This window comes from Sarcophilus harrisii, chromosome 4, assembly GCF_902635505.1.
Source record: "Sarcophilus harrisii chromosome 4, mSarHar1.11, whole genome shotgun sequence".
Taxonomy (NCBI): Eukaryota; Metazoa; Chordata; class Mammalia; order Dasyuromorphia; family Dasyuridae; genus Sarcophilus; species Sarcophilus harrisii.
In genome coordinates, this window is record NC_045429.1 from 148,978,052 (window position 1) to 149,002,708 (window position 24,657).

Here is a 24,657-nt window from a genome sequence, read left to right on the forward strand (position 1 = left end):
GTAACAGAAAGGCATACCCATTGAGGATAAACAATGTGGCAATATTAAGGAGCAGTCAAAAATCCCAACATTCTATACCCCAGGGGAATAGAAGACAAAAGAAAACAGGCTTAATCCTACCACATAAGTGATAAAACTGCTCATTTCCTAGAGACACAATGATTCTTTAAGACCACATGGATTTATTTGCTAAATTAACTTTTCTAATTAACTTATTGCTACTTTAATCCACAATTTTAATATACCTTTTAAAACAATTTACTCCAATCCCATCAGTGAAATGAGGCTCAATAGTAATGCTTAAGTTATAGTAGCACCTTGGTGCACCCCTGCCTGTATTTTCTTCATTGCTTAAAAATAAATGTGAATAAAATAAACACAAAGTGAAAGTAATTATGATCTCTAATAATCCAAGTTAATTTTAATTAAGTGAAAATCACTGCCTTCTTTAAATTAGTACACTTTAATATTCAAAGATTTATTATAACATGACATGAATATTGCATCCTCACTAATCCAGCTCAACATAATTCAATGCAGAGGAGACAAAAGACTTGCTATAGAAGAATTCATCATAGTGCAAGCTAGGATGAATCTCTCCAAATAAAGATGGGTTATATCTTGAATTAACACTCATGTATTTTATCAACAGAACCTTTTCAAAGTACCTCCAGCTAAGACCTTCTTACATTGACTTTGCAACATAAGCAAAAATAAAAAAGCTTCTGAACATTAAATTTATAAATATGAAAAATAAGGATTCTTATGTTTCTGTGGATGACAGGATTTGCGTTTGTTTTTTTTGTTTTTTTTTTCCTTTCTTTTAAGAAGATTCCTTTGCCAAATGTAGAAAGTACAACAAGAGCTTGCAATCTTGTTGTCCTCTTTCAAGGATACTGGTTCACCTTCATAACACAGCAAAGCAACCAAGTGAGATTTGGGGAAGTACATAACCCAAAATTAAAACGTAAATAGTTCACAAAAGCATGACTGATCTGATATTTAATACTGAGGGAAATGAGTATTCATAAAAAGAATATTCTTCTGTCACAATTCTAAGTACAAAATTAAATTTAAAATCAAGAGATATTATATGGAAATATACAAACATATTTGGGAATGTAGCTAAATATACACATACGTATTAGTAGAACATGATTTAGAAAAGAAGGAATATAATGACAGATTGAGAAACTTACATTTTTCTGTGATTGCAGTTCTTATATCTGAACTGGAAGTTTTATTTTTCAAATTCTGAGCCAAAGTGAAAACAGAATCCAGTTGGGGATGACGTTGCTCTAAGTCAGCCTTTGTAATCTAATGAAAAAAAAAATGTATTATATATTTTTTTTAATACAGAAAAGCTTTAGGGAATAATGGAGGGAAGGTTGACCTCAAAAGTCAGCAAGACATAAGTTCAAATTGCCTCTGACTCATCCTGGCTATATGATCCTAGGGAAATCAATTAGACACCCAGTAATCCAGGGGATTCTCTAGAGCTATAACTTATTGAGGGGCTAATATTCCACATCTGCAGGTAACAAGACATTCTAAAACAGCCCCTAACTCTATTCCTATTTATAATAATAAAACACAAAAGCTAGTTTAATGAAAATATTAATGAATCTAATGATTTTTTTACCAGAAAGAGATGACATCTACTTATCTTTATCCAGTTGTGTGTTTAAGATGAATCTCCCAATATTACCAAAGAAATAACAAAAAAACAAGGTTAACCAAGCATTATAAAGATGATTAAAGAATATAAGTATATAAATGAGCTTCTGAACTGCAGAATAATTACATCAATGATAAACCACTATTTCAGAAGCTTTTGTTCCATTTAATACTGATTAAGTGTCCTGATTTCCTATCATATAAAACTAATTAATACTTAAAAGAAGATGAAATCAGAGAACAATTTGTGTTTAAAGAAGAACGTTTTTTAAAATGGACTAGAGTAAAGTATAAAGTTTTATCAATAGTAAAGGGAAATGAGGCCGTGCCAGAGAAATAAAATGTACTACAAGACAGACTACTAAATTCAGTACAAAGAAAAAACTCCTATTTTTCAAATATCAGCCAACTGCAAAAGTATTAGACTTAAATTAAAGTAATTTAATCTTCAAAATTCAAACAAAGTTTTATGAAATAATAGGATAAAAATAGAATGACAGCATTCCATACATCCTTGGGTTCTTTTGGGTACTACAGATAGAAAAATATCCCATACTCAATTACTGTCTAATTCATTAGACACTAAACATTATATTTTAAAATCAAGGGTAATCATTTGTTTATATCTACAAGATACTTAGTGCCTTGAAAATAAGATATATGCTGGTTTTATCCTTAAATATATTAGCAGATTAATGAACAGGATGTATCTATGACCTAATTGGGTAAAGATGGATTTCATGAAATTCAATTGTTTGAAATGGTCAAGTTTTTGCTTACAGGTTCCAAAAATTTTCAAAACTCCAAATTCCCATAGTTAACACCAAAAATGAAAGGAAGATTGTTTTAGGACAATCTTGGCTGCTTTTATGATTCTAGGTTACAACTTCACACCACATACTTACTTTCATACGTTCAATTGTCTGTTTGATCTCGTCTGCATTCCCAACAGTAACAATGTTAGATTTGAGCATTTGGTCAATCAATACTAGCCAGTCAGCTAGTTCTGTGGTAGTTTTATCCAGATCAGCTGGTACAGAAAGTTCCAAAGATGGCTGTTTCTGAACAGGAATTTCTGAGGTAGATGAGACAAGCACCACCTTTTGGACTGCAGGGTGTTCTAGAAGCAAAAACAAATATATGAGAAGGAATTCTTGCATTTAACTTTTATATTTATCTCTCAAAAGAAATGCTGAGAATTTAATATAAGCAAATCTCCATTTTATATACCAGTCACATATTAATTCATATTGATTTTGTAATACACAGAAAGAATAGAAGAGATAAGGCTTCAGGAAACCTGAGTTCAAGTTCCAACACTGGTTACTAATGTTACAACTTCAGACAAATAATATTTGCTCATCTATAAAATAAGCATGCTTCTACGACTTACTGTGTAGGACTTGGGGAAGAAAGTATTTTGTAAATACTTAAATTCTAAGAAAAATCTAAGCTATTCTTAAGGAACAATATGATATACTAGACTTAGTGCTGGTGAGAAAATCAGATCTGAGTTGGAGTTTCAGTTCCAAAATATTTTTTTGCTCTACAGATATATTTATCATTATAAACATTTACAAATTACCCTACTCCAAAATCATTCCCTTATGAAAAAAATTTCTTTAAGTAAAATCAACAATATGACATCATTTGAAAGAGAATACATCATTCCACATCTGTAAAAGCACTATTCCAGCTCTCAATTGATAATTTTTTTTATTAGAACTCTTTTCTTCTCTCTCCCACCTTCCAAGACATTAAAAAGAAGAAAAAAAAAATTCCTTGTAAAAAAGGCATAATCAAGCATTGGATTATACAAAAATAAACTTATTAGCTCTCTCTCAGATGATGATATGTTATTGTTATACTGGAATCACAAAGGCCCACTATACTGATCATAGTTCTACAACTTTCAAAGTTGGTTGTGTTGACAGTGCTATTCTGATTGTTTCACTTGCCTTGGTTCTACTCATTTCAATTTTAATCAATTTACATTCTTCCAATTCCAGCTCATATAATGGTTAGTAATAAAGTTATGTATAAATATATAAAGTTTAGGAACCTCAAGTTTTTTCTTCTTAAAATTGTTTTAATAATAGAAGTGCCACATAGCTAGCAGAAAATTTTTAACAAAGTTTTTTATTACTGTCAAAACACTATGTAAATAAGAGTTAGATTTCCAATGGAATTTTTAAAATGTACTTTGCATCAATATTTTAAGTCAGGGTACGGTGTATAAAATATAACTGGCTAAAATCATTGAGAGTGAAAGACCACAAGAATGTTATTAGAGTTCTGTGTTTCATTCTATTAAAGGCAAACATCATTAAATTTTGCTTTTACAAAGATTTCTTTCAATTACCTACCATCTGTGAACCTAGGGGAAAAGATATATGTTTGGTCTTACACAGCCTATTTACTATAAACACCTGAAATATGAGAGATTCATTTCTGGAGTAAATCACTTAATGTGTCCCAAGTTCAGACTGATATGGGTTATTCAGAGATGTGTTTAAGTCATGTGTATTTCCAAAAACCTTTTAAAATACTCCTATAGAATCAAGAATGTTTCCAAAATAAAAGGAATCAACCCTAATCTACACATCTAAAGTGTATAATTTTGTATATTAAGGAACTATTTAAAGTAGGATGCACTTAATAATAATAAAGTAGGATACATTTAATAATGCAGTGTGTACATATATATAAAACACTATTTTATTTTCAGGAGCAGTTAGGTAGTGCAGTAGATAGAGCACCAGGACTGAATTCAAATCTAACCTCAGACACTTAACACTTCCTAGCTGTGTGACTATGGGCAAGTCGCTTAACCCCAATTGCCTCAGCCAAAAAAAAAAAAAAATTCATGCAAGAATTGCAAAATAATTAGACTCTGGTTGAATAACCACAGTATTTGATGGCCTAGTGGACAGAGCATTGAGCAGAATATTAGAAGGACTTGAATTCACTTCTAGTCAAGTGTACTTAATACCTGCATGACCCTGAACAAGTCAACTAACATCTGTCTGCCTCAACTGCCTTAACTATAAAAAGGTATTATACGAGAACCACCTCCCAGAATTGCCATGAGAATCAAATGAGATCAAATGAAATATCTGTGAAGCAATTAGCATAGTTTCTAGCATATAGGATGCACTTAATTAAAGTATAATCCCTTACCTATTCCATGAAAAGTGTTGCATTAAACACTATTAACAGATTCTACCTTTGATTATTTGAAATTACTAGGAAGATAAAAGCACATGAGAAATCTAATATTGCATAGTGAATCAAGGGGCCAGACTTAGATTCAGAATGAAAGTGAATTCAAGTGTTGGCACTGACACTAGTGAAAATAGACAAACTGTTTAACTTTTCAGTGACCAAGAACACAAAGACTCACTCTTATAGATAAGAGGTCCATCTTACTCACAGGATCATAGATCTATTTAAAAATGACCCTAATAGACATCTAATCCAAGATCCCAATTTTACTAATAAAAAAGAAAGCCTTAGGATGCTTAAGTGACAAAAAGGTCATCCAGCTAGCCAAGTGTCAGAAATGGAAACTGAATCCATCTGTTCTCACTTCAGAATGAGTATTCCTCCTACTCCACCATTCAGGTTCCAAAATAATAAAATCAGAGATGCAAATTCTAAATATAAGCTGGTCTTTTGACAACAAAAACACCTTTTGTGATACTAATAATTGAAGAAATGCACTAAAGCCCTGAAATCAGGCGAGTTCAAATCTGACCTCAGACACTTAACACTTCCTAACTGTGTGACCCTGGGAAAGTAACAACCCCAATCATGAAAGAAAGAAAGAAAAACTGTCCAAATTCAAGTCATTCATGCAGAAATTATGTCTTCCTCCCAAAAAAGTCTAACCTCTATGAGGGCATTCTTTCATATCTCCAACAATCATCAAAACAATCGTAATAAATAAAAGCAATGTGGTCTCTCTGAGGTAGTGTGTTGAGATAGAAAAGTAAAAGATTTTTTACCTAAGTTCAATATTGACAGCTATGTAATCATCACCAAATGATAGAGGCCAGCTTACATAAGACAGAAAATAGTCTGAGATGTAGTCTAGCTAAGAGAATACAGTGCTGGATTTGGAAATGGAAAGATTCACATTCAGCCTAGCTGTGTGACCAGGGCAAATCAACTAACCCCAATTGCCTCAGCAAAAAAAAATAAATAAATAAATAAAAAGATTCACATTCAAATCTGAACTCTAAAACTAATTAGTTGGTCTCGGTTGATTTAACTGTATAGTACTTGTATTACATATGCTTTACAAGATTCAAATGAGGTTATCTATGTATTTTTCAAATGCTAATGTGTTTTATAATTGTCGGTCACTACTACCACAAAATATTTCATATTTATATGTATGTGTGTGTGTGTGTACATATGTGTGTATGTATGTATGTATGTCCAAAACTAACCTGTTCACTGGTTGAGTGAAATACAATGTTAGATAAAACATCATAGGGAAAAAACTGAATAAAAGTAATGGTTTAATGGCTGATGCTCAAGAGAAGGGATACACTAGGGCAAAAGTACAAGCTTAGAGACAATAACATTCTCATTTCAGGGATCACCTGAATAATTTTCCAGTAAGAATCACTCATAATGAATTATGACAATATGTTGTTTGAAATAGTAACATGAAAATGCCAATCTGTAACATGAGAAGCTATTATCACAAATTCATTACAATAATCAAAATGGTAGTGTAAACTATTTTAATATTCTTAAGTCAACAGAAGAGATTTTTTAAAAAAGATTTGTTTGCTAAATTCCAAAAGAAAATAACAAACTGAATGTATTTTTTAACATGATTAAGAATAACTACCACAAAAGAATGAAATTATTAGAAAGATAAAAGTTTCATACAGAATCAAGAAAAATGAAGACATCAAGATTCTCCTTACTCACCAGAGAGCTTGGGTTGCATCACGGGATGGGGCCCTGAAACATCCAATTCTCTTTCCCTCAGGGTACTAGGTACTTCGTTGTACATCTATAATTTCATACACACAGAGAAAAAGAAAGGAAAGAGAAAATATTCACACATAATTTCACACATAATGAAGATTTTTAAGTCCAAACTATACTCAAACTGAACATTTTTCTATTATATTAACTAGTACATTAAAATTATATTTAAAATACATAAATAGAACTTAAAACCATCAGGAGACATTTAAAAATCAAATGGATCTATGACTTTGTTGAAGTGGGGTTTCACTCCATTAACACAGAAACAACTGCTTCATACTTCACTCTGTACATTCTGTACATTCATCCCTTCTCATTCTCCATTACAAAACTATTCTAATTCATTCAGTTAGCTAAATAGGGAAAGATGATCACATATTTTTAAAATATCTTACAAAATAAAATAATTCAAAATAAAAAGAAATCCTATTTCAAAAACGTACATCATTTCATTAAACTATATTATCAACAGCTAATAATGTCAATCTGTGCATAACTAAAATAAAAATCATTATACAGAAATAGGAGTGATAAAATATTGCCTTCTTCTAACTATGATGGAAAGAAATAAAAGATGGGAAAGGTTGGGTGTTTCTTGAGATTTTGCTGTACAATTTATGCTGGGTGATTTGTTTTAGGTTCTTTCAACTACTCCTTCAATTTGGAGGTAGTAACTAGCACTGCTATCCCACAGTTCAAATGAAATAACATATGTAATATAATCAAAACAAATTAGAATTGGTGTCATTATTACTGAGGAAAGTCTACCATGAGTATAAATAGCTGCATATTTTGGCTTTTTCCCTCACCCCATTTTTAAAAATTGGGTACTGGCAGTAAAGGCAAAAAGAATATTTATAGTAAAGAAATGGTGTCTGAAAAAGAAAAAAAAATGATAACCACATTAAGAGTAAGAAACATGTTATGAAAAAGCAAAAAATAAATATTAATAGAGACACTAAGAGGACATCATCAAGACCATAATAAAGAGAACAATAATCCCATCATAAAGACTACACATAGGGTTTTGAATTTAATTCTAGAAACTAGCTTTTAGAAAACATATTGATAAACAGGAACAGAAAATTATAAAATTAGAGCTGGTGGGTATCTTAAAACTCATTGATTTAATGACTCCCATTTTAAAGGTGAAGAAACTTCAACCTGCACAGTCAAAGTAGTTTTCACAAATTCATCTACAGGAAGGTAAGAAAGATGGCAAATATATGAAATTAGAGCTTATAAGAACCAAGTGAATGAAATCAATATTTAGCTTGGGATGAAAGAATATTTTTAACAGGTGGCAGAGGAAGGGAAGAGAGGGAGGGAAGGAGGGAGGGGAAGGGAGAGGGAGGAGTGGGGAGAGAAGGAAGGAGTAAGAAAGAGAGGAAGGGAAGAGAGATGGAAGAGAGGAAGGGAGGGAAAGAAGGAGGGGAAAAGGGAGGAAAGAAAGGAAGAGAAGGAGGAAGGGAAAAGAGAAAGGGAGGGAGGGAAGAAAGGGAGAGAGAGGAGAGGGAAGAGAGGGAGGGAGGCAGGGAGGAAGGAAAAGAAAGGAACGAAAGAGTTGGAAGATGGAAGGGCAAGAGGAAAAAAGAAGAGAAAGGAAAGAGGGAATGAAGAGAAGGGGAGAGACAAAAATGGAAAGGAAAATCAAGGGGAAAGGGAAGAGAGGGAAGAAACAAGCATTTATTAAATGCTTATTATGGGGCAGACACTTTGCTAAGCTTTTTACAAATATTACCTCATTTGAGCCTCCCAATACTCTGGAGATAAGTGTTATCATGATCTCCATTTTACAAATGAGAAAAATGAAACACACTTAAGTGACTTGCTCAGCATAACTCAGCTATTAAATGTCTGAGACCATATTTGAATACAAGTTGCACTGACTAACAGATTAACACGTACATTGCACCAACTAGCTGCCTCTTGATGACCACGTAATAATGGTATTAAATAGGATTAAATTTAAATGAATTAGATTTTCTTTTGCTTCTATTAAGAGGGCAGAATTAGAGTCAATGGTTAGAAGTTATAGAAGGAAAGACTGATTCAGAATAAGGAAAAACTTCATAATGATTGCACTGTACAAAATAAGAAGAGACTTCCTTGAGGGATGGTGCTACTGGAATTGTTAATTAGATATTAAAAAGAAATTTGCTAAACATTTTGTAGAGGGATTGGCTTTTATATTTTAAGATTTTTGTTTCTTACATAATATCTAAGTAGTTTATGCATGCAGTTATGTTTTTCTTAGTACAAAAGGATCTTTTCAAACAGATTTTGAGTTGTCTTGAGCAACATATAAGTATTGCTTATTTCATCTGCTTCGCAATATCTAAATCTATTAATCAAAACACCATTACATGAACATTTTTCTTTTGATATTTATCCCTATTTTTAAAATAGGCAAATAAAAGTTCTATTATGTTCCATTAAAATAAATGCACTAAAAAAAAAACATGAGGGGATGGTATCTTTAAAAAAAAAAAAAGATTAAATATAAAACTACAGGACATTCTTATCAACAACAAATATTCATTAGAAATTTTCAATGTGCAAATATTTCAGGCATACCTTATTCCACTTTATATTAAGAATTCTTAAACTTTCAGAAATGTGATCTCTTTCTTGTGAACTCAAGGTATTAACTGAAAGAATGTCAAGTTCACTTTTGTTCAGCCACTTAAGATTTTCTTCTTGCATTTCTATATCCTGGATTAAGTCCTAAAGGGGGCAGAAGAGAGCTTTGGTTAAAACCTAGCCCCACAAACATTAGTAGAATAACAGAAAACACCCTTGTCTTTAAACTTGGACTTGGTATTAAAATATTCGATAGGAAATAAATCCTAATAGTAAGTGATAGTAACAATTCCAGAAAATAATTTCTATTGGAATTAAATTCTTTATGAGAAATAATTTCTAAAACAAAAATACATCTAGTTAAATTCATATAAAAACACACTTAACAAATAGAATACAGAAAAATATACTTTTTTTTTATTCTGGTCTATACTTGTTTTGGAACTAATTTGTATCAATTCCAAAAGAGCAGCATTTAAAATTACAAGTATAATAATGCAATCAATGTAACCATGGTGTTAAGGCTAAAGACTTGCAGAAGTTACTAGTCTTATAATTCAATCATTTATAAGTTTCTCATACATCTCAATGAATAAAGTGCTCTTGGCAGTAGGATCGTAAAAACACAGAAAGACAATACCTGAGCTATAAGTTGCTACATGATAGAAAAATATCAGAAGTTTGCTTCAAATAATGAAATAGTACCATCTAAAGAATTTTTTCCTCAATGCACTTTTAGAGTTAAACTTATAAATACAATGTTATATTCTTTTAAAATGTACTGTAATATTCAAGTAGAAGATTTTTTCCTCCCTATTATCCTTCCACATTATTTCCATTCTAGTATCTAAATTCTATAGAAGTTCAAAAACAAAGGATATCATATAACTAGCCTTTAGTTCTTGGATACTATCTTCCTTCTCAGATGAAGGTGTCTTTTCCAAGGCACTTTCTGCCTTTGATAACCAGCAATTAATTTCGCCCAGTCTTTTTCTGAATTCCAATAGCTGTTCATTTTCTGCTTTCAATCTAGAAAAATTATTATTGAAAAATATTGAACAAATAGTTTGAAAGAATACTGTATGCAGGCCAAGTCAAAAGTATCAATTTGTTTCTATTAACAAGATTCATACAACATCATATAACAAATGGACTCAACATTAGTGATTTAGCACTTTAAAATACTGCATCATTCAGGATAATAGTACCCTTGATAATTTTCATATTTTTTCCCAAAGCTATTAAAAAGTTAAATAAGCCATGCAAAAGAAAAATTTACCTTTTTTTAATCCATAAAGTGAAATCAAAGTTGTAAATTATTTAACAATTAAGCAATATATATTATATACTCAATGATGTACATAATAATGAAGAATGGAATTTTTTAAATTTTAATTAAAAAGGAAAAAGCAACTAAAGCACAAAGAAGAGATAGTCATAAAGTCAATGTTTTGGTAGAGGAAGGCCTTGAATCAAGGTGTGAGTCTAAGTATGCTTTTTTAACATGTATGTATGTGTATATACGTATGTAAAAATAAAATTATATCCATAAATAATCCCTTTAATATTAAGAAATTAATTTTATTTATGTAATTAAAGTGTTTTAGTTTTTATGAAGTTTACATATAAAAGTTTACATTATGTACTTGAATTCCTAAAAAACTTCAAAGAAACTATTTCCTACTGTAAAAGAGGGATTTTTTTTGGCCATTTTATTATTCATTTTTAATGTACTTAGATTTCTATAAGACTTTATAAGACCGCTTTGAAATTTTCATTAACAAGCTGCCATAATATTTCCTGGGTTATGACATTATCACATAGGCATAAATAGTCACTGGGTATTTATTAATAAACTATTCATGTTATCTAATTTTATTTAGCATAGTTTATTTAGATATAGAATCATAAAAAATCAAAATGGCATTTAACTTTCATCATTTAATTCCAAGTCCTCAATAACAATTAATTATTGAATTAAAAACTAAATTGAATAAATTCCAAATAAATTAGTAGTGATACCAACCTATGATGATTAATATCCTGATTATTATGATATACAATTAAAAAGAAACTTAGCAAATCAAATACTTCATTTGTAAAAACAGATGAGAATATTTTAATTCATCGCCCTTGCATTATCATTTTTGAAATGCCAAAGAATGAGTAGTGCTACTTCAGTGATATCTACCATACAAAGATTTATCACTTTGAAATAAAATTTGGAGTATTTCTGCAACTAACTGTTAATAATCCTTCCAGCACAAAAAAAAAAAAAAAAAAAAAAAAAAAAAAAAAATTGTTTTGAGGATATAAGGGTAAGAAGAGGAAGCTGTTCAAAGAATTTCTGAGTTTTAGAGGAACATCTGGCTCGCAAGGTGGATAAGGTCAATGAAAATATTAGTTAAGATAGTTGCAACTAATGATGGGCTGAACATTAGGTACAACAACCTCCCACCATTTGAGTTCTATAAACTGACAATTTTGTATTACCTATGAATGATGTTATAAATATCCAAATGGCCCTTGGCAAAAGTTAATAAATGAAGAATCTGAACTAGATGAACTCTTAAATGTTTGTTTAATCTGAAGAGATAATCCTCTTAACAAATTTTATAAGAAATTAAACATACATCTAATTTTTCAAACAACAGAATATAACATTTGTCAAATAAATCCTAAAAGTCCACTTAGAATTAGTATTCTCATCTTCATGTACTTTGGAAAAAGTGACATGTTAATGATATTTCCATAATAAAAATTAAGACAACGGGAACAGCTGGACTTTCTTATACAATTTACCTTTTGCAGGTACAAATGAAAGGGAGGATTGATGATCATTAAGGTTAAAAAAAATAAAAATAAAAGCAAAAGCATCAACAACAGCAAAAAATTAATAGATCATGACACTGAGAGGTAAATGGAGTATAAGTTCATATACAACAAATATCCATTTTAACAATGGAGGACAAAAGTTTCAAACTCCTTCATTTATTTTCTGAAAGATTTTCTGTAGAATGTAATTTTGAAGAGCCTCCAGTTATGACTGATACCTTTGCTGTCTCTCCATCACTTCTGTCACATATGAGTTCCAGCGTTTGTTGAGCCCGGAAACCTTGTCTTGCAAGAACTTTTGATCTGAACTGGAGAGTTTCTGGATGATGGCTTCTCCAGTTTGATTTAGTGATGAAACACTAGGCTGGTGGCTGCTAATTATTTCTTCAAGTTCCTACCACAGATGCAAAAGCCAACATAATTTCTAAGGTTAGATTACTGCTTTAAAACTTTCAACACATTTAAGTATTATGGTGTTCATTTAAATGCTACAGAAGCCTAAAAATGAGAAGATTAACATAGAAACTACATCCTCATTACCTAGATCTTTCAAAGCAAATCAAGGAAATTTCAAAGAAAAGAATGTACTTTTAGACCTAATTCAGATTTATTCATTTTACTAGGTAAAAATAAAGCAAGGGAGGAAAATATTTTAATATAAAAGGAAGCATTTAGAAACAAAAGACTTCTCTCTATATTTGTCCAAACATGTTTGTTTTTCATAAGACTCTGTTATTAATTATCTTCTAATCACACTCAAACTTTAATACTTTGCTTATTTTGACACATCAACGAACTATAAATATTACAATGCAAAACATAGGAAACTGGTGGGAGGGGATTTAATTAATTCCAGGTTCAAATTTACTATTCATGAAAAAAAATTTCATAAGGGAGGGGGAAAAAGAGTAGGGAAAATATTGAAGAAACATAAATACTTTTAACTAAGCAAAAACATAGGTGAAGATAGCCCCAAAACAAAAAATATTTCTGTTATTTTCTCTCACTATCTTTAGAATTAAAAGTATATGCAAAAGTTTTAAGAAATTAAATTTTACTTTTAACAATAGTCTAAATTAAATTTTAATTTGTTAGCATTATTATAAAAGTCTGCCTCAACAAGAATGATTTTACTGATGTTACCATATAAATTATTAGGCCATGTACCAAGAGTACTTCCTTTTAATATAATACTTCTTTTTATAATTAGTGAAAATGCTAATGAACTTACAAATGAAGCACTCAAATGTGTCTTAAATGTGTAAGTCTATAAAAATACAAAGAAGTGAAATTTAATTAATTATTAAATAAAGTAACTTAACAAGCAAAATTTAGAGTTTAGGGACCTAATTTGGTAAACAAAAATGTATTAAATAAAAATGACTCTTGTAGAGACCATAAAAGCTCCCATTTTTATTAATATCACTATGCAGGGAAAATCCTTACTGAAATACCATTCCTTTCCCATCACCCCTATTCTATAAAAAAGAGCTCAAAAATATTCTGAGTTAAAATTGTAACCAACAAAGTAATTGCCAATTATTATCTATATGTGTTCAGGAATTTTTTTAATGAATAAAAGACCAAAACAAATTTGCATGCCACCAAAACCTCATTTTGAAGTTGTTGCATCAAAAGGTACTAAAAGCAAAGGAATTGACCAGCAAATCCTGTTCTGATAAAACAGTCCCTACCTGCTGATGTATCCTAGCCTTCTCTATATCCAAGCCGCCATCTGCAGTACGTGCCTCATCCAATAACAGTTCAGCTTCTGTCACCCACTGGGTGAGGTCATTCAAGTCATAATGGAAGTGTCTCCATTCTTCCACAGCTCGATCTAAACAACTTTTAGGGAATAAATCAAAAAAAGTGTTGTGTTTTTTCCTCACTGCAATGCACTGGAATATTTTGGTTTGCAGAACAAGTTGCCATGAATTGTTATTTTTTTTTTTTGTTATTTTTTTTTATTTAATAGCCTTTTATTTACAGGTTATATGTATGGGTAACTTTACAGCATTAATAAATGCCAAACCTCTTGTTCCAATTTTTCACCTCTTACCCCCCCATCCCCTCCCCCAGATGGCAGGATGACCAGTAGATGTCAAATATATTAAAATATAAGTTAGATACACAATAAGTATACATGACCAAACCGTTATGTTGCTGTAAAAAAGAATCAGACTCTGAAATATTGTACAATTAGCTTGTGAAGGAAAGCAAAAATGCAAGTGGGCATAAATATAGGGATTGGGAATTCAATGTAATGGTTTTTAGTCATCTCCCAGAGTTCTTTCTCTGGGCATAGCTGGTTCAGTTCATTATTGTTCCATTGGAAATGATTTGGTTGATCTCATTGCTGAGGATGGCCAGGTCCATCAGAACTGGTCATCATATAGTGTTGTTGAAGTATATAATGATCTCCTGGTCCTGCTCATATCACTCAGCATCAGTTCATGTAAGTCTCTCCAGGCCTTTCTGAAATCATCCTGTTGGTTATTTCTTACAGAACAATAATATTCCATAATTGAATTGTTATTTTTTGACTAGAAGCTTTACAAATATGTGAATTCCCTAATTAAAAATTTTAAAATTTCTGAGGATTCTGGACAAATACTTCATTCTGGAAAGAACTTCTCATATTTCGGGATACAAAGTCTACAACACCAATTAATTCTTTTATTGTTGATTAGGGAATTCAGATACTTCTAGTTTCTAGATGTTTCTAGTAAAAACTAACAATTCAAAAAATTTGTTCTATGAAAGAAAAATTTCCAGACTATGGCAACTGATAATTCCTTCAGAAAATCTGATCCAAAGCTACCATTTTTATGTAATATCCTCACACAACTTAAAATAGAAAAGAGCTCACGAGGGCATGATGATGTCAATTTTCCAAATTGCTTCTAGCCAGGAAAACAAGGTTGATTAATAGTAGTCAAACTGATCCATTGACCTTCAAACACTTTAAACTTTGAAACTGGGACTACTTTTGATGATAAACCCATCAATTGAAAATGTCAACCCATAAAACAATAATTGCAGGTTCATTTAAAAAAAAAATCAATTAACTGGGTTACAAAAATAAATAAGAACAAAACAATCTACATAGGAAGCAATACATTACAAGGAAATACTTCCCATCAATCCCAACCATGTTCCCTCCCCCATTTTGTTTTTTCATTTATTTTTGTAAAAAAAATCCACCATGTGCTAAAATGAAAAAAAAAAAAAAGGCTCATGAAATAAATTACTAGCGAGGGTAATGGCTGTTCTGTGGAAACATTCACCAAAATATATGAAAATGTTAATGGCCCCATCTGGCAGCAATAATGAAAATAAATAAGGTGATTTCTGTTTCAGAACTTTTTTCTGATGAAACCAACATTTATTTACTCTGCAGTTGTCTACTGAGTATTTTAAAACACTTTTTTTTAGAATCAAAAAGAAATGAAATCCTTTGTTGTTGAGTTGCATAATTAAAATGCTCAAATACCCAAATTCTACACTATTTTAAAAATGTCAACTATTCCCATACCTAAAAAGTTATTATTATAGCCATGAATCTGTTAAGGTTCATAGCATAGTAATAACAGGAATGTTATTTAGGTCATTACACAGAGAAAGGCATATTTAGTTTTAATTACCCTGCACAATAAAAGAGAGATTAGTAAAAATGCTAGCACTTTGGCATTTTCAGAGATCTTTAGCTATATATACACATGATGTAAAAAGCTTTAATGGACTAGAATTATAAAATTATATTGAGTTAGTTAACTAGCATATTATTAACCTGTCCTCTTAAAACATCCCATCACCAAGGCTAAAATGTACGTAAATACTCTTCCTCAATAAAAGGTTTCTAATAAATGCAAATTGTCACTAGATCATCTTAGCGTGGGTAGAACTAGAATAGCCATTATAAAACAACAATGAACTAAACTGGTCAAGAAGTGATAATGAAAAGAACCTGAGAGCATCATAATCATAAAAGTTGTCGTTTCTTCTTTGCTCTTGAAAAGGATCATGACATCAGGGAAGTGATATGACATGTAAGTAAATTGGATTTGGGTAAGAATAGGCTATGCAAAGTCACCAGTCTCGTTTACTCTTTCAGAACTATCTGGGTCCAGTGTCAAAATAGAGAATAGGATGAATGAAGATGATCAGTAAGGAAAACATATCTAAAATGTCAAATTCTGAAAAATAGGACTCTTCTTACTACAAGCTAAATATTCAGCCATTTTCTCATGTCACTGGATTCTTCTTTATTTAACATCTAGATAAACTAAAACTAGAAATCAACATACTATAAATGGGGTTCAACTGTGGGGACTTAGCATGGATCACAAGATAGTATTTTCACTTTTGTTGTTTCCTTGCATTTTGTTTTTCTGTTTTTTTTTTTTTCCTTTTTTTGCTCTGATTTTTCTTTTGTAGTATGGTGATTATGTAGGTATGTGTAGAGGAACTGCACATGTTTAATATATTTTGGATAGCCTGTCATCTAGGGAAAAGGATGGGAAGAAGAGGAGGGAAGAAAAAAATTATAGCATATGGTTGTGTAGGGGTAAATAATGAAGATTCTGCATGTGTTTTGAAAATAAAAAGCTATAATTTAAAAAATAAATAAATTTTAAAAAAAAAAAGGATCAACAGAAGCAATGAGGAAGTTGGAAAAAGAATAGAGGAAACAAAGAAAGAATAGAGGAAGAAAGGGAGCAAATTAAAGAAAAAAGAGGAAGGAAGGAAGGAGACAATTAAGGAAAAGAAAAGACAGTTTAGACAAGGTACAAAATAACGTTAGCTAATAAAAATATTCAAAATATTAAAATAATTTATTTTATATACCAGTTAAAAAAAATTATGCTCCAAGCAAGGCAAAAAGTACCAATATTTTCCCTTCATATTCAATGTTCTACTCCCATAAACGTGGTGTAAATTCACCTAAGAATTTTTTTTTCATAATGCTCACTAATAATAAACTGGCCAAATCCAATTAAATCCCTATTTTCTGGATTCACATTTACTAGTATCTTTTCTATCCAATGTAATGAGAGCTGATTTTGGAAATCAATTTATCCTATTTGATTCAACTCATGGGGGAATTTGTGAAATCTTTGAATTTCAAAATCACTTAATTACATAAAAAACAGGTAGAAAGTACAAATGAGATTATAGACCCAAAACAAAGATGACACATTAGAGGTCATTTAGTACAACCCTCTGTACCTGTGAAGACCATATGCCTCAAGAGAGTTGATGTAAATTGTTCAATGATCCCACAGCTAGTAAGTGGCAAAGTCTTTAATGAAAGTGTCTAATAATTCTATAATTTTCTTCTATTCTATCCTTGAATAAAAAATTATTATTTTATTGAAAATTGTAATATGTATTATATATATATTCCACATTTTTAAAAATGTAGAATTAAAAAAATAAAGAGGAAACCTTAAGAGGTACGTAGGAGTTTTTTAGTTAGAGGAATAGGAGATTGGGTTTATCTGTTTAGTTGTTAGCCTAGACTTTTGGTAGTTTGAAACATTAAGATTTCTATAATTGCCCATGATTTCACAATCAGTATTCATACAGAGATGAAGCTTTAAACTTGGTCTCACTGAACTGAATCTAAGGTCTCAATCTCCCATGTAATACAATCTAAAAGTATGGTTATATAAAAAATATAAAATCTGAACACCTCTCTCTGAAAAATATTCTAAGAAAAACCTTTTTTCTCTCTCCCCAAAAGGCAATAATCTTAAATTTTGGAGAGACTCTCTAGACTACTGGCCATGAACTCAAGATAGCACTTTTAAAGGAAGCAATACTTTTCAATTTTTGCTATCAAGTGAAAAGATTTGTATTTTTTTTTCCTTTTCCACAAAAAAGGAAATAAAATTAGAAACAGTAGTTCTTTCAAATTTAAGTCTCAACTAGCCATGAAGAGGTTAATTTAAGCAAAGACCTCATGCCTAAATAAATACACAGGCCTAGATCTCAAGAAATTTACAGCCTAATAGAGAAGAAAAGCTGCCAAAGAACTATGTACAAAAAGGGATAGGCAAGTTAAAATGAAGATAATCAAAGTCATTAGAATTAAGAGGGATCAGGAAAGGAATTCTGTATAAGGTAGGGTTTTATGTGAATCTAAAGGAAATCAGAAAAGTCAGGAAGTTGGGATAAGGGAGGAGCAAATATCAAGCATGGGAAATTGCCTATAAAAACCTCAGAGCTAAGAAAGTTTCTTCTTCAAGGAGCATCAAAGAGATCAGTATCACTGGATCACAGAGTACATGGTGGGAGGAGATTATAAACTATAAGAAAACTGGAAAACTGGGCCAAGTTATGAAAGGTTTGAATGCCTACCAGAGGATTTTATATTTGAGACTGGAAATGATAGAAAGCCACTGAGTTTATTGAGAAGGGAGCTGGTGCCATGATCAGATTGCCATTAAGGAAGACTAATTCTAGCAGACTAGAGTAGAGTGGATTAGAGATCATCAAATGAGGTCTAAGGGACCTCAAAGTAAGGGAAATTTTAAGAGAGATGGAGGTTATATAAAAGAGATGTCACAAAGATAAAATCATATACACTTTGTAAACAGATGGGTTAGGACAGTAGGAAGATTAGAGAAGGTAAGAGGTCAAGAAGAGATACAACATTTCAAATGTCAGGGAATGAGGATGGTGGTACCCTGAACAATAATATAGAAAGGTAGGGATGGGAGATGTTGATTATAAGACATCTATAGGACACTTAGTTTGAAATGTCCAATAAGTAGCTAGAAATGACAATTTAGAGGTCAGCAGAGAAGTTAGGTTGTTAGTTGGATAAGTAGATTTGAGAAAAATAAGTGTAGATATGATAGTTAAATGAATAGGAAATGAGTATGGCAGAAATTAGGCATGGACCCACACTTAACACCGTATACCAAGATAAGAACAAAATGGGTCCATGATTTAGACATAAAGAACGAGATTATAAACAAATTGGAGGAACATAGGATAGTTTATCTCTCAGACTTGTGGAAGAGGAAGAAATTTGTGACTAAAGACGAACTAGAGACCATTATTGATCACAAAATAGAAAAATGAGATCATCAAATGAAATAGTACAGAAAGAGAAGAAAAGAAGGTTCAGAGCAGAGATCTTTCTAACATCCACACTTAAAAGTATGAGCTGAATGAAGCTCTCATAGAGGAAACTGAAAAAGAGTGATAAAACAAGAAGGAAATAACAGCATCGTGTAACTAAAGCAAGAAGAGGGTATCAAGGACAAAACAGTGGTAGTTTCAAAGCAGAAGAATATAGAGTGAGGAAAGAAAATAAGATTTGGCGATGAAGAAAGAGTAACAATGGAGAGAATTGTTTTTAGTGAATGATTAAGGTCAGAATTTGTTTTGTTTTGTTTTGTTTTGTTTGGGGGTAGGGGGACAGAGGTTTTAGAGAAAGAGAGGAAAAGAAGTAGGGGACAGCTAACAAAAACAACTTTCTCAAAAACAGACAGAAAAGGGAAGAAAGAAATAGGATAATGGCTAGTAAGGATAGATGGATCAAATAAGGATTTTCAGAGGGTTGGAGAGACATGTAAATATTAGTAAACAGTAGAAAAGCAGCAAATACACAGGAAGAGTTTGAAGTTAAATGAGAGAGTAAAAATGACAGAGGGTCAATGAAGAAAATAGACAGAATGGAATCACCATGGAGTGCAGGTTGCCTTTAGAAAAGAAAGGCCACCTTTTTATGTCACATGGGAGGAAAACAGAAAGGAAGGCAAAAGAGGAAGCTTTAAGGTAAGAAATATAGTACATATTTATAAATTATCAGTGAGAGTATTAAGGACCCAAAAAGTTTGGGTCTACTTCAAACTTCAAATGGGTGTGGATGAAGGGTTGAGCACGTAATTTGAGAAGGAGACTGAATGGAGCTCAAATTTAGGAGGTAAAAAAGTATAACTATTCAACTATAATGCAGATTATTTCAACACTTGTGTATGCTAAGTTATCATGTCAAAGTTATGTTTCTATCAATATTTAGATTGTCTCAGAAACTTACAAAGCTTATGTTAAAATAAAATGCTAACATTATGAACATTATGAAAAATAGAATGTCTCTTCTATGGCATTCTTATTTTCTTCCCCTATTTATCTTTACAAAGAGTAGGAATTAACAAATGAAAATGATTAATGTCCATTAACAGGGAAAGAATTTTAAAAGCAAACAAGGTAGGGCAGCTAGGTGGTGCAGTAGATAAAGCACCAGCCCTGAAGTCAGGAGGACACAAGTTCTAATCTGCTCTCAGACATTTAATATTTCCTAGCTGTGTGACCCTGGGCAAGTCACTTAACCCCAATTGCAACAGGGGAAAAAAAAAAGCAAACAAGGAATCTATTTGTTGTCAATACATCCAAAGGAATGGAAACAATCACCAATGCTACTATTAACAAGAGGAAATGACCCACAAGCATGAGAATATGTACCAATTTCACGCAATGATTTTATTTTCTGTATAAAGTCTTTCAACATATCAAAGACATACTTCATAAAAACATGGACAGACAAGATCATGTAGGTATTAAATACATTGCTGTAGGCAACCAACTATACCCCCAAATGTGAACCAACCAAACCAAATTAAAATAGATTTGGGAAATATTTCTTTAAAAATAATAACAATAAAACAAAAAAAATTTAATATGTAAATTTTTAAGTCAATATGGGATCCACAGGGATTCTTAAGGATATTTTAATGACCCCCATTTCTATTTGGGTTTGCCATCAATAATGTAAGCAATTTCTACAACAGTTGAAATCTTCACTAAGAACTAAGTAGAGTAAAATAGAGAAAATACAAGATCCTGACATTCTTACTTTTCAAAAAGGAAAATATAAAAAAAGAAAATGACTTGACTGAACAAAGCATATCATAGAAGGTTCTTCCCCATAAGATCACTCCCATGGAAATGTAAAGATTATTCAAAACGCCATGGATTGGTTAAACCATAAAGATAACTTGGTTCAATAATCTTTTAAGTATCATATATCAAACAAGACATAAAACAGATATTTATCAGTATGAAGATATTTCTCCACTGTCATGGAGCATGTGCAATACAAAATCCAAAAACCAAAAAGATTTCCTTAAGAGAATAAGCCAAAATTCCCTCAGGTTCTGTTGACATCATGCTGAAGGACCATCAGCAGACATCCCCCCCATCAGCAGACATTTGTAGTATCCCAGGATACTACAAAACCTCCTAAATATGATCCATTAACAAGCAGACAAAATCAATATATCAGTTGAAAAGGGGGGAGAGGGGGAAGAGGGTGTGTGCAGAATAATAAGATGAAGGATACACTATTTCCTATATTTTCACATATAATTGCATAGGCAAAACTTCTTACATAAATTCTATAGAAAGAAAATGAGATGTCATAGAAGAATGCTTGGGATAAGATACTGGGTTTAAACATTTTTGAAAAATATATTCAGTATTTTCAAAGATTGCTACTTGTTCCCTGCAACAAAAACTCTTTAAAAAATTAGTTATGCAATGAAACAAGGTAGCTAAAAATAATGGAACATCATGACCTTAGAAGCAGCAAAACTATGGTTGACGCAAAGCAAAACCTCAAAGTAGTTAAGTATTCTGCAGTGTACTCTACCAAAAATGAATTATGGCCAAGAAGTGACATAAAAGACAATATCAGGAAAAACAGCAATGTGAACATATAGTGAGAATGATAGATATTCTGATCATCACATCATTAAGCATGAAATATTCAACTATAGGAAGATCTTCAAGAATATTTGGTAGATTATCCTTGAAAAATTAATGAGAAGAAAAGGGTGAAAAGATATGAATGGATAGCAATTTGCATCAGTGAAGAAAAACCCATATAGAGAGGATTACAAGTTCACTGAAATACTCAGATATCATGATTTGAAGTTTTTGTTTTGTTTTGTTTAAAAAAAAAAAAAAAACCATAGGTTTATTTGCATTTTTTGTGCCCCAACATATAGTCAGTTTTTGTAAAAGTATGATATGGGGCTAAGAAATGTGTACACTGCTTTCTAATCTCATTTAGTAATTGCTGAAAAAGGTTTTAAAAAAAAAAATTCTAATTGGATCATCAATTTCTTTTTTATTTGTCTCATGCTAGATTTGTCTAAATATGGAAAGAGTGCCTGGAAGTCTCCCACATTTTAGCTTTATTCTTCTATGCTGGAGTCTAGCATAGGATTCAGTTTTTTCCTAAAATGCAATTCCTGTTTTTTTAAGTATTTAAAGTCTATGAAGCTACAGGCAGCTGGTAAAATAGTCAGTTGAGTGCTAGGCCTGGAATTTAGACTTAACTTTTAAGCAAGCATCCAGGCAATTACTGTTTAACCTTAGGAACATCACTTAACCAGTCTGCCTCAGTCTCTTTAACTGTAAAATAGGAATAATAATAGCATAAATATCAAAGAGTTATGTGAGACTGAAATGAGAGAATATGTATTAAAAAAAAAAAAAGTATTTAGACATAGTGCTTAGCACATAGCAGATGCTATGCAAATATTTATCCCTTCTATCCATCCCATTCCTCCCACATTGCTGAATATCTATTACATACTGATATTGATTTGTTTCCTATGGAGTCTTTAAACATCTCATACTTTTCAAGATCACCTATTTTTAATCACACAATTTATTTGATGTAGTCTTGCCTAAAATTCATGATTGCTACCCTGGATGTGATTTGTTTTTAAATTCACCTGAAAAATAATAAATTTTGTCCTGGCCACTTATTTTAAGTCTTTTTGGTTTTTCTATAAACAATATCTCGTTTGAGTTTGTTTTCTAATCTAATAAGTTATCTTCTTCTGTGTTGTGAGTTATGTTCATCCTGCTCATGCTAATATTTATGACTATAAATATATAATTTTCATCCTGTCTTATTGTACTTTGTATCACCTCTTTGGCTCTATCTTCCCATTTACAATAAAGATGGTAAAAGCAAAGGAGTTTGCTTAATATTTGTGATTTATAATGAAAAAAATTTCTTTTAATTCTATTTGCCTAACTACTCTTCAATGTCATACTCTCAACAACGTTTTTAGGATTTTTTCTTCCCTTTTAATCTCCCTTTCACATTTACCTCTCCAATGCTATATTATGTCTTACCTTTGACTGTTCCCTTTGCCTCTCCCCTCTTTGAACATCATCAACCATTTCCTTTTTGAATTAAATAAATTCAATGCCATCCTCTCTGTATATGTATGATCAACCTTCCTTCGTAACTCCCATTACCTTGACGACCTTTCTCCATAAATAAATATTACACCTCTCACGTGATCCATTTTGTGAAATACAGAGCTCCTTCCACTTTGTTCTTCAATACTTTCATAATGTAGTGCCCATTACTTTCCATTTTTTTTCTTCTAAATAACCATCAAAACAGAACAAAACCAACTTTAGAATCTCTCTCTTATTTGAACTTAAGATTCAGATTACAGTATGATTTTTTGAGCAAGGTCAATATTAGAATTTGTCTTGGATAATTTTATGTTAGAAGAGTTTTCTTTTTTTTCCCCTTGTTTTTCAATTTGAAGGGAAAAAATGCTTATTAATTGAAATAAGGTAGTTTTTAAAAAACTATTTTCAAAAACTCAACAGGCCTCAGACCTTTCAAGTCTTGTCAAAGGAAATGATATTTGACATTCTAAGCAGATTTGCTATATATAGATAGACCTTTCTCTTATAAACAGATGGTATTTAGCTAGCACACAGCTCATATAAAATAATACACCTTGGTTAAAGATTCGTTTATCAACTTGTTCTATGTGAACATGTTCTCATGAAATTCTAACATGATGCCAAATTAATTTTTTAAGAGAATAAAGTACTGTTATTGTTCCTGTTCAATCATTTCAATCATACCTGATTCTACGTGACCCCATTTGGGTTTTCTTGGTATAAAGACTGAAGTGATTTACAATTTCCTTTTCCAACTCATTTTACAAATAAGTCAAATAGTACTAAGAGGCTTGCCCAAGTCACTAAACTGTAGGTTTTTGAGGTTGGATTTTAACTCGGACCTTCCTGCCTCTAGGCCTGGTATTCTATTCGCTGTGCCATCTTGTTGTACCAATAAGACGCTGAGAGAACTTCCGCCCCCGCAAGAATTTTTAGGAATAAAGACAGGTCATAATTTACTTCAACTTCTCTTCTAAACTATTCATTTTATACAATAGATAACCAAAGCCCAAGGAGATGAAATTGTTTTGCTCATAGTCACACAGGTAATTGTTGAAAGGATTAAAATCTAGGTTCTCTTACTCCAGAGGCTTCCTCTCATGCAACATAGAAACGGATGATTAGTTTTTAAATAACAGGTGTTTAAGTAACCACATGCAATGAATTACAAAGATGACTACAAGATTATTGTACATTTATCCCATTTTAGGATTTAAATAACTGAAAGGGAAAAGATTATATGATCCCCATATGATTCCCAAATTTATATATCCAATATGCCTCTCTTCAGAGCTACTATTATTCAATAAGTAA

The 24,657-nt window shown here is 31.4% G+C and overlaps 1 protein-coding gene across 9 annotated transcripts in view; it reads right to left on the reverse strand.

Annotated features, from left to right (window-relative positions):
* UTRN (utrophin) overlaps window positions 1–24,657 on the reverse strand; it is a 639,104-nt gene that overhangs the window by 326,374 nt on the left and 288,073 nt on the right. For all 9 annotated transcript variants that reach the window (XM_031968408.1, XM_012549382.3, XM_023503255.2 and 6 more), the window contains 7 exons: window positions 13,800–13,950; window positions 12,324–12,499; window positions 10,164–10,299; window positions 9,265–9,414; window positions 6,625–6,709; window positions 2,583–2,797; window positions 1,200–1,317 (listed from right to left, as the gene is read on the reverse strand). In XM_031968408.1, the coding sequence (XP_031824268.1) occupies window positions 1,200–1,317; window positions 2,583–2,797; window positions 6,625–6,709; window positions 9,265–9,414; window positions 10,164–10,299; window positions 12,324–12,499; window positions 13,800–13,950 (1,031 nt within the window). The remainder of the gene's footprint in view (window positions 1–1,199; window positions 1,318–2,582; window positions 2,798–6,624; window positions 6,710–9,264; window positions 9,415–10,163; window positions 10,300–12,323; window positions 12,500–13,799; window positions 13,951–24,657) is intronic.